This window comes from Salmo salar, chromosome ssa15 (assembly GCF_905237065.1).
Source record: "Salmo salar chromosome ssa15, Ssal_v3.1, whole genome shotgun sequence".
Classification (NCBI taxonomy): Eukaryota; Metazoa; Chordata; class Actinopteri; order Salmoniformes; family Salmonidae; genus Salmo; species Salmo salar.
The window spans coordinates 106558534-106576181 of NC_059456.1; the positions used below are offsets into that span (position 1 = coordinate 106558534).

Consider the following 17648-nt stretch of genomic DNA (forward strand, 5'->3'; position numbering starts at 1 on the left):
TTCAAACATTCATAGATGACCAGCACGGTCAGATAGTAATAATCACAGTGGTTGTAGAGGGTGCAACAGATCAGCACCTCAGGAGTAAATGTCAGTTGGATTTTCATAGCCGATCATTCAGAGTTAGAGACAGCAGGGGTGGCAGGGTAGCCTAGTGGTTAGAGTGTAGGGGTGGCAGGTAGCCTAGTGGTTAGAGTGGAGGGGCGGCAGGTAGCCTAGTGGTTAGAGTGGAGGGGTGGCAGGTAGCCTAGTGGTTAGAGTGGAGGGGCGACAGGTAGCCTAGTGGTTAGAGTGGCGGGGTGGCAGGTAGCCTAGTGGTTAGAGTGGAGGGGTGGTAGGTAGCCTAGTGGTTAGAGTGGAGGGGTGGTAGGTAGCCTAGTGGTTAGAGTGTAGGGGCGGCAGGTAGCCTAGTAGCCAGCACAGCCTTCATAAAATCACAAATAGCGATTAAATATTCACTTACTTTTTGAAAATCTTCTTCTGATTTGCAATCCAAAGGGTCCCAGCATGGTCGTTTTGCTAGGTAAAATCCTTCTTTATATCCCAAAAAGTCAGTTTAGTTGGCACCATCAATTTGAGTAATCCACTCGTTCAACATACAGAGAAAGGAATCCAAAAAGCTACCGCTAAACTTTGTTAAAACAAGTCAAACTACGTTTCTATTTAATCCTTAGGTACCCTAAAATGTAAATAAACTATAATATTTCATACGGAAAGAAGTATGTTCAATAGGAAAAGTAAAATGAGCAAGTGCGCGTCCTCTTCGTCGTGCCCACAGACTGATTTCCAACTGTGACTCCAAGTACCAAAACTCAAAATTATTCCTCGTTTGGGAAGAAACAAGCCTGAAACCTTGATCAAAGACTGTTGACATCTAGTGGAAGCCATAGGAATTGCAATCTGGGAGCTGCAATTGCATATGACCCATAGCTTTCCATTGTAAGAGCCTGGGACCTCAAAAAATATATAATTTCCGGTTGGTTTTTCTTTGGATTTTCTCCAATCATATCAATTGTGTTAAAGTCTCATACATTATTTTAACATTTATACAAACTTCAAATTGTTTTCTATCCAATAGTACCAACTATATGCATATCCTGGCTTCTGGGCCTGAGTAACAGGCAGTTTACTTTGGGCACGTCAGTCAGACAGGAAGTGGAGAAAAATAGACCGTTACACTCTTTTTTTGTTGTTGTATGGAAATCTCAGAATTGCACTGTAACCTCAGTTAACAGGGTTCTTCAATAATTATGCATAATAGCTTTTGGATGCGAATTTGATGTCTAGCTGTTTAGTGACTTGAGGAAAAATATTTGTCAACATCAGCTGATTCAGGATTTTCTGAATGACAGTCAAGTGATAAAGTGTGGGTGTGATACTGCAACGTGATTGAACAACTGACAAAGTTAAATTCATGTTGATCTGGAGAATTGACAGAACATTTTGGTGCCTATGTTGTTATGGTGATCAAGATAATTAGCCTTTGTGCTGGACAACATTATGTCAAGATTCCCGAAGTAAGATTACGGTCCGTGTACGTTTTGATCATTTGTTTTCCGAGTTAAAATGGAGCAATAGGGAACATTTTCGGGAATGTTTTTTAAAGTTAGTTTTTGAAAAGAAATAGAAAAAAAAAAAAAAAAAGCTTGTTTTCCATTTTTTTTCATATATAAAAAAACCCGGCATATTTTGATTTTCACGTGGGTGGAGTTAAATGTGGAATGCCTGTCATTGGTTAAGTGCACAATCAACACTTCCTGTCCTTTCAAAAGTAGGAGTTCACCCTTCTAACTCCATTCCAGGAATCAATTATCGATTAATGAAACAATTAACAGCTGCCCATACCATATAGCTGCCCATACCCAGCTGCCCATACCATACAGCTGCCCATACCATACAGCTGCCCATACCCAGCTGCCCATACCCAGCTGCCCATACCATACAGCTGCCCATACAGCTGCCCATACCCAGCTGCCCATACCCAGCTGCCCATACCATACAGCTGCCCATAAAGCTGCCCATACCCAGCTGCCCATACTCAGCTGTCCATACAGCTGCCCATACCCAGTTGCCCATACCCAGTTGCCCATACCCAGCTGCCCATACCATACAGCTGCCCATACCCAGCTGCCCATACCCAGCTGCCCATACTCAGCTGCCCATACCCAGCTGCCCATACTCAGCTGCCCATACAGCTGCCCATACCCAGTTGCCCATACCCAGCTGCCCATACCCAGCTGCCCATACCATACAGCTGCCCATACCCAGCTGCCCATACCATACAGCTGCCCATACCATACAGCTGCCCATACAGCTGCCCATACCCAGCTGCCCATACCATACAGCTGCCCATACAGCTGCCCATACCCAGCTGCCCATACCCAGCTGCCCATACTCAGCTGCCCATACAGCTGCCCATACCCAGCTGCCCATATAGCTGCCCATACCCAGCTGCCCATACCCAGCTGCCCATACCCAGCTGCCCATACCGTGCCACTGTGCCAAGATAAAGTAAGATTTCTGCATAAGATTAATTGACTTATTGATGAACTGCTTTTACTGTAAATGGTTAGCCAACTGATATAGCTTAGCCACCTAACTAATCATTGGTTATCTTATTCAATGGTGCCATACAGCCAAAACAACAGTATCTATTGTTAGACTAGATATATGTCCTAGCTATAGTTAGTCAGTGGTTACACATCTAACGAGCTGGAATGAAGTTGTGATGTAGGTCAACCCCACACCTAGAGAGTTGTTGGGTCCTGTCCAGAAACAACCCCTATTCCCCTACCCCTTAGATCTCAGAGAGTTGTGGGGTCCTGTCCAGAAACAACCCCTATTCCCCTACCCCTTAGATCTCAGAGAGTTGTGGGGTCCTGTCCAGAAACAACCCCTATTCCCCCTACCCCTTAGGTCTCAGAGAGTTGTGGGGTGTTGTCCAGAAGCAATCCCTATTCCCCTACCCCTTATATCTCAGAGAGTTGTGGGGTCCTGTCCAGAAACAACCCCTATTCCCCCTACCCCTTAGGTCTCAGAGAGTTGTGGGGTCCTGTCCAGAAGCAATCCCTATTCCCCTACCCCTTAGATCTCAGAGAGTTGTGGGGTCCTGTCCAGAAACAACCCCTATTCCCCTACCCCCTTAGGTCTCAGAGAGTTGTGGGGTCCTGTGTAGAAGCAACCCCTATTACCCTACCCCTTATATCTCAGAGAGTTGTGGGGTCCTGTGTAGAAGCAACCCCTATCCCCCCTACCCCTTAGATCTCAGAGAGTTGTGGGGTCCTGTCCAGAAGCAACCCCTATCCCCTACCCCTTAGATCTCAGAGAGTTGTGGGGTCCTGTCCAGAAGCAACCCCTATCCCCTACCCCTTAGATCTCAGAGAGTTGTGGGGTCCTGTCCAGAAGCAACCCCTATCCGCTACCTTTTAGATCTTAGAGAGTTGTGGGGTCCTGTCCAGAAGCAACCCCTATCCCCCTACCCCTTAGATCTCAGAGAGTTGTGGGGTCCTGTCCATAAACAACCCCTATTACCCTACCCCTTAGATCTGAGAATTGGACAGGTGTAAAGTAAAATTCCACCAAGCCTATCAGAGGGTGAGGTGGAGCTCTCACCATGTCACCACCCATCAATCCCAGAGTGTCTAGACTCTGGACAGTAGGGGCTAGGGGTTGTTTCTGGACAGTAGGGGATGGGGGTTGTTTCTGGACAGTAGGGGCTAGGGGTTGTTTCTGGACAGTAGGGGCTAGGGGTTGTTTCTGGACAGTAGGGGCTGGGGGTTGTTTCTGGACAGTAGGGGCTAGGGGTTGTTTCTGGACAGGCCATGGGTATTGTGGTAGCTCAGTCAGTCAGTCTGGCAAATGTTAACATTTTAACCATTTAGCAGACACTCTTATCCACAGCTACTTACAGTAGTGAATGCATACAATTCATACATTTTCTTTTTCCGCACTGGTCCCCCGTGGGAATTGAACCCACAACCCTGGCGTTGCAAACATCATACTCTACCAACTGAGCCACACGGGCAGTGCAGTTAAAAACGTAATTTGCGATACTGGTATCGCCCAGCCCTAGTTTGAGATCGAAATAACACTCTGAAATAACACTCTGAAATAACACTCTGAAATAACACTCTGAAATTGTGAAAATTATGAAAATGCCCTTTTTTGTGTAAAAGCTGTTTGAAAACAAATGACTGGAATTTCAGCCTGTTCAGGTGGGATGGAACTTTTGGCCCACATCATGACGTCACAATGTGATCTGATTATAATAGACCAATGACAGTTCATCGCACGATGACACAGTACGTGATCCTCCCACTATAACTTAACTATACAGTTTATTAGGTTACAGATTAAAGAAATTATCAACTTCACAGGGTGGTGAAAGTACATTGGCAGGTGATCGGCAGGTAACCTAGCGGTGAGAGCGTCGGGCAAGTAACCGAAAGGTTGCTAGATTGAATCCCTGAGCTGACAAGGTAAAAATCTGTCGTTCTGTCTCTGAACAAGGCAGTTAACCCACTGTTCCTAGGCCGTCATTGTAAATACGAATTTGTTCTTAACTGACTTGCCTAGTTAAACAATGATAAAATAAAAACCTTAATGCTCCTTTACAATAAATACCAAAGGTCTTATTCTGGTGACATGTTTGATTGCCGTTTGACATGAACTATTATGGAATCATGTTGACTTGCGGGTTGTGAGGCCGGTTGGACGTACTGCCAAATTCTCTAAAACGACGTTGGTGGTGGCTTATGGTAGAGAAATGAACATTCAATTCTCTGGCAACAGCTCTGGTGAACATTTCTGCAGTCAGCGTGCCAATTGCACGCTCCTTCAAAACTTGAGACATCTGTGGCATTGTGTTGTGTGACAAAACTGCACATTTTAGAGTGGCCTTTTATTGTCCCCCAGCACAAGGTGCACCTGTGTAATAATCATGCTGTTTAATCAGCTTTTGTCAGGTGGATGGATTATATTGGCAAAGGAAAAATGCTCACGAAGGGATGTAAACAAATTTGTACACACAATTTGAGAGAAAATAGCTTTATGTGTGTATGGAACATTTCTGGGATCTTTTATTTAACATGTGTTTATATTTTTGTTCAGTATAGAATAACAGATTTTTCTTGGATTAAGTGTTTTCTTCATGACAAACTTTAAATGGTGGCTGAATTCTCCTCAGACAACTAGAATACCTCAACACAGAGGGCCTCTAATGCTTTAGAAAGTCTATGTATTTGTCATTATCAACATCAAATCTCCAATTCATTGTCATGTCATTTTCCAAATATGTATATTTAAGTATATTTTCGGATGTTAGTTACACTTAACCCCTCAGTCCCAATATCACTGCCCCAGGATGTCCGATCCTTACACAGGTGCACCTAGCAAAAATTCCCTGTCTTAGGTCAGTTAGGATCCCCACTTTATTTTAAGAATGTGAAATGTCAGAATAATAGTAGAGAGAATGATTTATTTCAGCTTTTATTTTTGTCATCACATTCCCAGTGGGTCAGAAGTTTACATACACTCAATTAGTATTTGGTAGCATTGCCTTTAAATTGCTTAACTTGGGTCAAATGTTTGGGGTAGCCTTCCACAAGCTTCCCACAATAAGTTGGGTGAATTTTGGCCCATTCCTCCTGACAGAGCTGGTGTAACCGAGTCAGGTTTGTAGGCCTCTTTGCTCACACACGCTTTTTCAGTTCTGCCCACAAATTTCTATGGGATTGAGGTCAGGGCTTTGTGATGGCCACTCCAATACCTTGACTGTGTTGTCCTTAAGCCATAACTTTGGAAGTATGCTTGGGGCCATTGTCCATTTGGAAGACCCATTTGCGACCAAGCTTTAACCTCTTGACTGATGTCTTGAGATGTTACTTCAATATATCCACATAATTTTCCATCCTCATGATGCCATCTATTTTTTGAAGTGCACCAGTCCCTCCTGCAGCAAAGCACCCCCACAACATGATGCTGCCACCCCCATGCTTCACGGTTGGGATGGTGTTCTTCGACTTGCAAGCGTCCCCCTTTTTCCTCCAAACATAACGATGGTCATTATGGCCAAACAGTTCTATTTTTGTTACATCAGACCAGAGGACATTTCTCCAAAAAGTACGATCTTTGTCCCCATGTGCAGTTGCAAACCGTAGTCTGGCTTTTTTATGGCCGTTTTGGAGCAGTGGCTTCTTCCTTGCTGAGCGGCCTTTCAGGTTATGTCGATATAGGACTCGTTTTACTGTGGATATAGATACTTTTGTACCTGTTTCCTCCAGCATCTTCACAAGGTCCTTTGCTGTTGTTCTGGGATTGATTTGCACTTTTCACACCAAAGTACGTTCATCTCTAGGAGACAGAATACGTCTCCTTCCTGAGCGGTATGACGGATGCGTGGTCCCATGGTGTTTATACTTGCATACTATTGTTTGTACAGATGAATGTGGTACCTTCAGGCATTTGGAAATTGCTCCCAAAGATGAACCAGACTTGTGGAGGTCTTTGTGAGGTCTTGGCTGATTTCTTTTGATTTTCCCATGATGCCAAGCAAAGAGGCACCGAGTTTGAAGGTAGGCCTTGAAATACATCCACAGGTACACCTCCAATTGACTCAAATGATGTCAATTAGCCTATCAGAAGCTTCTAAAGCCATGACATCATTTTCTGGAATTTTCCAAGCGGTTTAAAGGCAGAGTCAACTTAGTGTATGTAAACTTCAGACCCAATGGAATTATGATACAGTGAATTATAAGTGAAATAATCTGTCTGTAAACAATTGTTGGAAAAATTACTCGTGTCATTAACAAAGTAGATGTCCTAACCGACTTGCCAAAACTATAATTTGTTAACAAGAAATTTGTGGAGTGGTTGAAAAACGAGTTTTAATAACTCCAACCTAAGTGTATGTAAACTTCCACCCTCCAACTGCATACAGAGAAAATTATTTTTGTTTGCTAATGCCCAAGTTTGACCAAAATGATGGAACAAGTGTATATGGCTTTAAGAATGCCAAAATCAACTATAAATGTTTATGCCATAGTCTAAGTATGTACAGTATGTCTGATTATATAGTCCCCATAGTCTAAGTATGTATTGATTGTATAGTCCCCATAGTCTAAGTATGTATGATTGTATAGTCCCCATAGTCTAAGTATGTATGATTGTATAGTCCCCATAGTCTAAGTATGTATGATTGTATAGTCCCCATAGTCTAAGTATGTATGATTGTATAGTCCCCATAGTCTAAGTATGTATGATTGTATAGTCCCCATAGTCTAAGTATGTATGATTGTATAGTCCCCATAGTCTAAGTATGTCTGATTGTATAGTCCCCATAGTCTAAGTATGTATGATTGTATAGTCCCCATAGTCTAAGTATGTATGATTGTATAGTCCCCATAGTCTAAGTATGTATGATTGTATAGTCCATTGGTTCACTGAATTTGTTCCAAATCTGTTTCTCTCCTATTTGGCTGTTATTTGTATATTTTACCGCTTAAAAATGACAATATCTCTGTCCCAGAGAGTCAGACTAAAAGTTCTTCTGGTTCAGTGGAGTCTCCCGCAGTATCGACAGGTTCTACAGTACATCATCCCGGTAAGGTCCACAACCGTATAACTGTACAACCTATTTTTTGTATTTTCTGTATATTTGCATATCTTTTCATTCAGTTATTACTCTTTTAAACTTTAAAAAAAAAAAACCCCGCATCCATTCCATAGTTTGTGTTTGTTTGATAATCCAACTGTTTTAAGTTTAAAAAGGTTAAGGATATTTATCCTAAATTTACTATAATTTGTATTATGCCCATTTTAACCTTGAAATAGTAATAATCCCTTGAAAATGGCCTTATAAATCATCATTTTACGTGACATCCGGGCTTAACTTTATCACATTTACATTTGACATTTTTAGTCATTTAGCAGACGCTCTTATCCAGAGCGACTTACAGTAGTGAATGCATACATTTCATACAATTTTTTTGTTTATCTCCATACTTCTCTTCACCCAGTCATTGTTTGACCAGCCTGTAACAACCAGCAACAACCAAAAAATACTACTTTTTCCAGGTTGGCTGTTCTACTATATAGTCAGAGGAAAAACATAACACCAAGACATTATTGAGCAGGGAGACAAGCAGTAGTGTAAAGTACTTAAGTAGTTTTTGGGGGTATCTGTACTAAACTATTTATATTTTTGACAACTTTTACTTCACTACATTCCTAAAGAAAATTATGTATTTTCTACTCAATACATTTCCCACGACACCCAAAAGTACTCGTTACATTTTGGATGCTTAGCAGGAGAGGAAAACTGTCTTATTCAACCACTTAAAGAGAACATCCCTGGTCATCTCTACTGCCTCTGATCTGGAGGACTCACTAAACAGAGAACATCCCTGGTCGTCCCTACTGCCTCTGATCTGGAGGACTCACTAAACAGAGAACATCCCTGGTCATCCCTACTGCCTCTGATCTGGAGGACTCACTAAACAGAGAACATCCCTGGTCATCCCTACTGCCTCTGATCTGGAGGACTCACTAAACAGAGAACATCCCTGGTCATCCCTACTGCCTCTGATCTGGAGGACTCACTAAACAGAGAACATCCCTGGTCATCTCTACTGCCTCTGATCTGGTGGACTCACTAAACAGAGAACATCCCTGGTCATCCCTACTGCCTCTGATCTGGAGGACTCACTAAACAGAGAACATCCCTGGTCACCCCTACTGCCTCTGATCTGAAGGACTCACTAAACACAAATGCTTTGTTTGTAAATGATGTCTGAGTGTTGGAGTGTCCCCCTGGCTATCTGTAAATGATGTCTGAGTGTTGGAGTGTTCCCCTGGCTATCTGTAAATGATGTCTGAGTGTTGGAGTGTGCCCCTGGCTATCTGTAAAGATGTCTGAGTGTTGGAGTGTCCCCCTGGCTATCTGTAAAGATGTTTGAGTGTTGGAGTGTTCCCCTGGCTATCTGTAAAGATGTCTGAGTGTTGGAGTGTTCCCCTGGCTATCTGTAAATGATGTCTTAGTGTTGGAGTGTCCCCCTGGCTATCTGTAAAGATGTCTGAGTGTTGGAGTGTGCCCCCGGCTATCTGTAAATGATGTCTGAGTGTTGGAGTGTGCCCCTGGATATCTGTAAATGATGTCTTAGTGTTGGAGTGTCCCCCTGGATATCTGTAAATGATGTCTTAGTGTTGGAGTGTACCCCTGGCTATCTGTAATGATGTCTGAGTGTTGGAGTGTCCCCCTGGCTATCTGTAAAGATGTCTGAGTGTTGGAGTGTCCCCCTGGCTATCTGTAAATGATGTCTGAGTGTTGGAGTGTTCCCCTGGCTATCTGTAAAGATGTCTGAGTGTTGGAGTGTCCCCCTGGCTATCTGTAAAGATGTCTGAGTGTTGGAGTGTTCCCCTGGCTATCTGTAAATGATGTCTGAGTGTTGGAGTGTTCCCCTGGCTATCTGTAATGATGTCTGAGTGTTGGAGTGTGTCCCTGGCTATCTGTAAATGATGTCTGAGTGTTGGAGTGTTCCCCTGGCTATCTGTAAATGATGTCTGAGTGTTGGAGTGTCCCCCTGGCTATCTGTAAAGATGTCTGAGTGTCCCCCTGGCTATCTGTAAAGATGTCTGAGTGTTGGAGTGTCCCCCTGGCTATCTGTAAATGATGTCTGAGTGTTGGAGTGTCCCCCTGGCTATCTGTAAATGATGTCTGAGTGTTGGAGTGTTCCCCTGGCTATCTGTAAATGATGTCTGAGTGTTGGAGTGTCCCCCTGGCTATCTGTAATGATGTCTGAGTGTTGGAGTGTTCCCCTGGCTATCTGTAAATGATGTCTGAGTGTTGGAGTGTTCCCCTGGCTATCTGTAAATGATGTCTGAGTGTTGGAGTGTTCCCCTGGCTATCTGTAAATGATGTCTGAGTGTTGGAGTGTCCCCCTGGCTATCATTAAATTAAACAAACAAGAACATCGTGCTGTCTGGTTTTCTTAATATAAGGAATTTGAAATGATTTATACATTTACTTTAACTTTTGATACTTAAGTATATTTTTGCAATTATATTCACTTTTAATACTTAAGTATATTTAAAAACCCAAATACTTTTTGACCTTTACTAAAGTAGGATTTTATTGGGTAACTTTCACTTGAGTCATTTTATACTAAGGTATCTTTACTTTTACTCAAGTATGACAATTGGGTACTTTTTCCACCACTGGAGGAGACAAGACATTACTGAGCAGGGAGACAAGGCATTTCGTTTTTCAATTTTTTTTTTTTTTATATATATCAAGACATACAGCAACCGAGATGACAAACATGTAAAAACATTTTTGTTACAGATAATTATTAAAAAAGTATTTTTTTTTTTTTTTTTTACTTTTTTACTTTACTTGCTACGTGAAGGAAGGAACTAATTTACAACTGAGCTCAAACCCTGTCTGCATCATTCAATCATTCTTCATAACGAACATTTCCCACCTCTAGGTAAATAAAATGCTCTGTTCAAAAAGACATGCATGCCAACTACATGGAAAACATTTGTCACATTACACACACTTGCATACCTAAACATATGTAAAGCAAAGAATAATAATAATAATAATAATAATAAACAACAACAATACACCAAAAGTAATGTGAATGGTTATCAATATCAACAGTTTGTCCGCATTTTTGGGGGGCAGAAAATATCCCAGTTAATTCTCAGAACTCTAAAAACAAGGTTTGGAAAAATAACCTTCTAAATGCCATAAGATGTCAACAAATGCATTCTATGGACTATCAACAGGTCGAGACGAGGAGGAGGAGGACAGGTGGAAAATGAGCTTTTCTTCTGCAAATCAATTCCTTTAATAAAACATAAAAAAAAAAACTGAAAGTAAAAAAAAAAACTAAAAAAACATCCACTCGCCTCTTTCTTTTAGTCAAATCTTACGTTCTGTTCGTTCATCTTCCGCAGCAGAGCAAGTACAAAAAAAAAAAAGTCCTTTATTTAACGCTTCATTAGACCACCAATTCTGAAATAAGTGTCAAATTACCTGTCGAAATAGGGCTGTGAAAAACCATTGTACTTTTCACCCTGGCTCAGTCAGTCAGTCAGTCAGTCAGTCAGTCAGTCAGTCAGTCAGTCAGTGTCCACGCATCCTCCAATGAAAAGGAAACAGACTACTTTATTCTCTAGTCTCCTAAACCTACATCAAAAACACTTCCTGTGACGTGGGTACGAATGAACACAGTGATGTCACAAAGCAAGACGAAAGCCAGGACAAATACAGAGTCTTAAAATCGGTTGACGATGACGATGATTCCCCTTCAAAATGGAGAAACACTTTGTCCTCCCCAAGTGCTGTCTGTTTTCCCATCGCTGTGTTTTTCTCCCCCCCCCCGGCCCCCGTGACAACGTTATGATGCTGTGTTCTTCTGTTCCAACCATCCGGATCCTTCTAAATGTGACCAATCGACCGACGAGCAAAATGACATAGGACATACACAGCTATTTGTGCTGTGTATTGCTCGTGTTGATAAACCCGGGAGTGGGGGAAAGCATGGGATAGAGACTAAAGAACTAGCTAGCAACTACAGTTAAAGCGGACTCAACAGTTTTTTTTTTCTCGTATTTTTTTTGATTTCACCGAAAATCATAAAAGAAAAAAAAAGCAAGAGAAATGTAATTATGTGCTTTCAACCGTTTTAACAGAAGATCAGTAATAAACCAATAAAGAAGTTGAAACACGGTGTCCTTGGCACCACAACCTCCAGTGATGAGGGCAGGGTTCTGGGATTATTTTCAAATGGGTTTTTCCCTTGCGGCCGTTTTGTGAATGATGGGTAGTTTGGGTCCAGGTTTGGGGGACCGCTCTGGGTCCAGGTTTGGGGGACTGAGGTTGAGGCAAGGATATTGTAGATAGTTGGTGAGGGGGCTGGTTGAGGCTGGGGTGTTGTATTCAGTAGGAAGGTGTTGTATTCAGTTCAGTCATAGTCATCATGGAAAACAAGAGGAGAAGAAGGAAACCCCTTTTACTGGTCTGATCTGGCCTTCTTTGGACCAGTAGCTTTCCTAAAGGACAGAAACAAAATGATTCAACAGATGAACATAGACAGGGGGGGGCTGCAGGGTTAAGAGTCATGAGTCGGGGTTAAGAGTCGGACTGAGAGTCGAGAGGAGAATAAAGTTGAGAGTTTAAGGCTCACCCATGTTGAATGTTATATTGTTTGGTTTTTGTGTGCATCTGAGTTGATGTTGTATCGATTCCCGAGGTCATTTCATGTTTATCTAAGATCTTGATCAGAAACTCGGGTAGAAATACAGCCGGTATGACGCAAAACGCATCGTACCGGCTAGATTACCCCCCCCCTGGATATCTGAAAAGTTAATTGCTGACATGCAAAGCGTTTTGGGACTGCATCCACAGCGGACTAATTAAACAAATACCAAAATATCGTTTTTGAGTGGAGCGTAAAGTTAAGAATTATGACAGAGGGGTGACTGGGCTTGATCACAACTGACTACTTTGTTCAAATACTTTCGCATTTCTCAAATAAATTCATAGCATTTTTTTTTTTTGAATGTATAGTTAAATAACCTATTATTTCATGTGGATGAAGAGAGACAGGGAGAGAGAGAGAGACAGGGAGAGAGAGAGAGAGAGACAGGGAGAGAGAGAGAGACAGGGAGAGAGAGAGAGACAGGGAGAGAGAGAGAGACAGGGAGAGAGAGAGACAGGGAGAGAGAGAGAGAGAGAGACAGGGAGAGTGAGAGAGAGACAGGGAGAGTGAGAGAGAGAGAGTAGCGAGACAGGGAGAGAGAGAGAGAGCGAGACAGGGAGAGAGAGAGACAGGGAGAGTGAGCGAGACAGGGAGAGTAGAGAGACAGGGAGAGACAGGGAGGAAGGGAGAGTGAGCGAGACAGGGAGAGTGAGCGAGACAGGGAGAGTGAGCGAGACAGGGAGAGTGAGCGAGACAGGGAGAGTGAGCGAGACAGGGAGAGAGACAGGGAGAGAGACAGGGAGAGAGACAGGGAGAGAGACAGGGAGAGAGACAGGGAGAGAGACAGGGAGAGAGACAGGGAGAGAGAGTGAGAGGGGTGAGAGAGGGGTGAGAGATGGAGAGACAGGGAGGGGGAGAGTGAGAGTGAGGGGGATGAATGGTACTCACATGTCAGGCGAGGAGCCTGGTCTCTTGGCAGTAGGCTTAGCTGCGACGCCATCTTTCCCTACCTCTACAGGGAGAGGACATAGGATTAATACATTATAGCACTTCTCATTACAACGAGAAACTCAAAACCTCACCTCATCTTTCCCTACCTCTACAGGGAGAGGACATAGGATCGTAATAATACATTATAGCACTTCTCATTACAACGAGAAACGAGAAACTCCGTCTTCAAGAGAGCGAGAGTTGCACCCCTTCTGAAAAAACCTACACTCGATCCCTCCGATGTCAACAACTACAGACCAGTATCCCTTCTTTCCTTTCTCTCCAAAACTCTTGAACGCGCCGTCCTTGGCCAGCTCTCTTGCTATCTCTCTCAGAATGACCTTCTTGATCCTAATCAGTCAGGTTTCAAGACTGGGCATTCAACTGAGACTGCTCTTCTCTGTGTCACGGAGGCTCTCCGCACTGCTAAAGCTAACTCTCTCTCCTCTGCTCTCATCCTTCTAGACCTATCTGCTGCCTTTGATACCGTGAACCATCAGATCCTCCTCTCCACCCTCTCCGAGCTGGGCATCTCCGGCACCGCGCACGCTTGGATTGCGTCCTACCTGACAGGTCGCTCCTACCAGGTGGCGTGGCGAGAATCTGTCTCCGCACCACGTGCTCTCACCACTGGTGTCCCCCAGGGCTCTGTTCTTGGCCCACTCCTATTCTCACTATACACCAAGTCACTTGGCTCTGTCATATCCTCACATGGTCTCTCATATCATTGCTATGCAGATGACACACAATTAATCTTCTCCTTTCCCCCTTCTGACAACCAGGTGGCGAATCGCATCTCTGCATGTCTGGCAGACATATCAGTGTGGATGACGGATCACCACCTCAAGCTGAACCTCGGCAAGACGGAGCTGCTCTTCCTCCCGGGGAAGGACTGCCCGTTCCATGATCTCGCCATCACGGTTGACAACTCCCTTGTGTCCTCCTCCCAGAGTGCTAAGAGCCTTGGCGTGACCCTGGACAACACCCTGTCGTTCTCCACTAACATCAAGGCGGTGACCCGATCCTGTAGGTTCATGCTCTACAACATTCGCAGAGTACGACCCTGCCTCACACAGGAAGCGGCGCAGGTCCTAATCCAGGCACTTGTCATCTCCCGTCTGGATTATTGCAACTCGCTGTTGGCTGGGCTCCCTGCCTGTGCCATTAAACCCCTACAACTCATCCAGAACGCCGCAGCCCGTCTGGTGTTCAACCTTCCCAAGTTGTCTCACGTCACCCCGCTCCTCCGCTCTCTCCACTGGCTTCCAGTTGAAGCTCGCATCCGCTACAAGACCATGGTGCTTGCCTACGGAGCTGTGAGGGGAACGGCACCTCCATACCTTCAGGCTCTGATCAGGCCCTACACCCAAACAAGGGCACTCCGTTCATCCACCTCTGGCCTGCTGGCCCCCTACCTCTGAGGAAGCACAGTTCCCGCTCAGCCCAGTAAAAACTGTTCGCTGCTCTGGCACCCCAATGGTGGAACAAGCTCCCTCACGACGCCAGGACAGCGGAGTCAATCACCACCTTCCGGAGACACCTGAAACCCCACCTCTTCAAGGAATACCTGGGATAGGATAAAGTAATCCTTCTAACCCCCCCTTAAAAGATTTAGATGCACTATTGTAAAGTGGTTGTTCCACTGGATATCATAAGGTGAATCCACCAATTTGTAAGTCGCTCTGGATAAGAGCGTCTGCTAAATGACTAAAATGTAAATGTAAAACCTTGTAAAACCTCACCTCATCTTTCCCTACCTCTACAGGGAGAGGACATAGGATCGTAATAATACATTATAGCACTTCTCATTACAACGAGAAACTCAAAACCTCACCTCATCTTTCCCTAACTCTACAGGGAGAGGACATAGGATCGTAATAATACATTATAGCACTTCTCATTACAACGAGAAACTCAAAAGGCGCTTTAAAAACTAATCGTTTTGTCAAAGACTAAAGGTGGCTTTTTATTTTTAAACGAAAGAGCATCATGAAGTATTGGTCGTTGCTATGGAGTCCATCAATCTTCATTTCAATTCATCAAAAAAGGTCAACACAAGTCAAGTTTGGATTTTATTCCATCATAAATATCCAGAGTCCTCTGGTATAATAGAATATCAACTTTTATTTATATGTATTTATTTATACAGGGAATTAATTCCCTTTCAGATCAATGGGATGTTTCACTTAAGAGCAGCACAAAATACAAAAACACAATAAGGAATTAGTGACATAATTCTACCAGCTTAGAGACAGAGGAAAGCAGGGTTAGCTTAGCGTAGCGTAGCGTACCTTGGAGCCACCTGACCTGCGTGGCAGGGCCGTATCCTTTCTCGTTGCGGGCTGCGATGCGGAAGATGATGGCAGGCTTTGTGGTGTAGTCTATGTGCGCGTTGGAGAGGCTGGACGACTGCACCAGACAGGAAGGGTTGGGCCCACAGAACACCCGCATGAAAGCCAGCTGGGCTGGGGTGGTGGTGGTAGTGGGCTTGGCCTGCTCCCCGCTCTGGGCGCTCTGGATGGCCAGGTACACCGAGTACTCGATGATCTTACCAGATGTGACGGACGGAGGCTCCCAGGTCAGGTGGGCTCCGTCTGGGCTCTGAGGGGAGAGAGGGAAGTGGGGAGAGAGAGAGAGAGGGGAGTGGGGAGAGAGAGAAGAGAAGAGAGGAGAGGAGAGGAGAGGAGAGAGGAGAGAGAGAGAGAGAGGAGGGGGAAGGGAGAGAAACTTTTAAAACTCCAGTGAGATAAATGTAACATTACTGATCTCTGACGTGGCGTGTTTTGAGCTATGAACACAAATTCAAAGGAAACTAAATAAAACATTCAAATTAGAAATAACGCTCCCTGGGCAAAGGACGTTCAAAAATATGTTTTTTATTTTAAAAAGAACTTTCGTGGTTAAATAAATTACACTGAACAAAAATATAAAAACGCAACAACTTGAAAGATTTACAGTTCAGATAAGGAAATCAGTCAATTTAAATAAATGCATTAGGCCCTAATCTATGGATTTCACATGACTGGGAATACAGATATGCATCTGTTGCTCACAGATACCTTAAAAAAAGGTAGAGGCGTGGATCAGAAAACCAGTCAGTATCTGGTGTGACCATTTGCCTCATGCAGCGCGACACATCTCCTTCACATGGAGTTAATCAGGCTGTTGATTGTGTTCTGTGGAATGTCGTCACGCTCCTCTTCAATGGCTGTGCGACGTTACTGGATATTGGGCGGGAACTGGAACACACTGTCGATCCAGAGCATCCCAAACATGCTCAATGTGTGACATGTCTGGTGAGTATGCAGGCCATGGAAGAACTGGGACATTTTCAGCTTCCAGGAATTGTGTACAGATCCTTGCGACATGGGGCCGTGTGCATTATCATGCTGAAACATGAGGTGATGGTGGCGGATGAATGGCACGACAATGGGCCTCAGGATCTCATCACGGTATCTCTGTGCATTCAAATTGCCATTGATAAAATACAATTGTGTTTGTTGTTCCGTAGCTTATGCCTGCCCCATACCATAAACCCCACCCCCACCATGGGGCACTCTGTTCAGCAAACCGCTCGCCCTCATGTAACATTTGGGTCGGTTCGGGGTCTCGCGGACCTGTTCACACCACGACATCTTCCTGGTACAGTTGAAACCGGGATTCATCCGTGAAGAGCACACTTCTCCAGCGTGCCAGTGGCCATCGGAGGTGAACCATTTGACCACTGAAGTCGGTTACGACGCCGAACTGCAGTCAGGTCGAGACCCTGGTGAGGACGACGAGCAACGCAGATGAGCTTCCCTGAGACGGTTCCTGACAGTTTGTGCAGAAATTCTTTAGTTGTGCAAAACCCCCCAGTTTCATCCACTGTCTGGGGTATCTGGTCTCAAGACGATTCCCGCTGGTGAAGAAGCCAGATGCGGAGGTCCTTGGGTTGCCGTGGTTACACGTGGTCTGCGGTTGTGAGGCCGGTTGGACGTACTGCCGAATTCTCTAAAACGACGTTGGAGGCGGCTTATGGTAGAGAAATGAACATTCAATTCTCTGGCAACAGCCCTGGTGAACATTCCTGCAGTCAGCGTGCCAATTGACATCTGTGGCATTGTGTTGTGTGACAAATCTGCACATTACATTTTAGAGTTGTGTAAAAATGCAAATGTGTTACCTTGCTGATCTTGATAGCACAAGGAGCTCCGGGGAAGCCTGGTAGACAGGTCTTGAAGGCTGAGACCTCTGAGAAGTTCCCCCGGCCACAAGTGTTGATCCCGGCCACTCTGAATTTATAGGCCGTCCCAGGCTGGAGTTCCATCTTCTTCATCTGACTGTAGTCCGGGATGGCCCCAGAGTCATCCTACAAGAACAAGACAAGTTCAGTCACACACACACAACGTGAATAAATTAAATTCATGTTAATTGGTAGCGTACACTGATTTGCAGATGTTATCGAAGATG

At 44.3% G+C, this 17648-nt stretch overlaps 1 protein-coding gene across 1 annotated transcript in view; it reads right to left on the reverse strand.

Annotated features, from left to right (window-relative positions):
• Positions 1-10252: 10252 nt before the first annotated feature.
• hcfc1b (host cell factor C1b) overlaps positions 10253-17648 on the reverse strand; it is a 65443-nt gene continuing 58047 nt past the window's right edge. The window contains 4 exon segments of the mRNA XM_045696534.1: positions 10253-12057; positions 13155-13218; positions 15488-15797; positions 17362-17547. Coding sequence (XP_045552490.1) covers positions 12018-12057; positions 13155-13218; positions 15488-15797; positions 17362-17547 — 600 coding nt within the window. The 3' untranslated portion in view covers positions 10253-12017.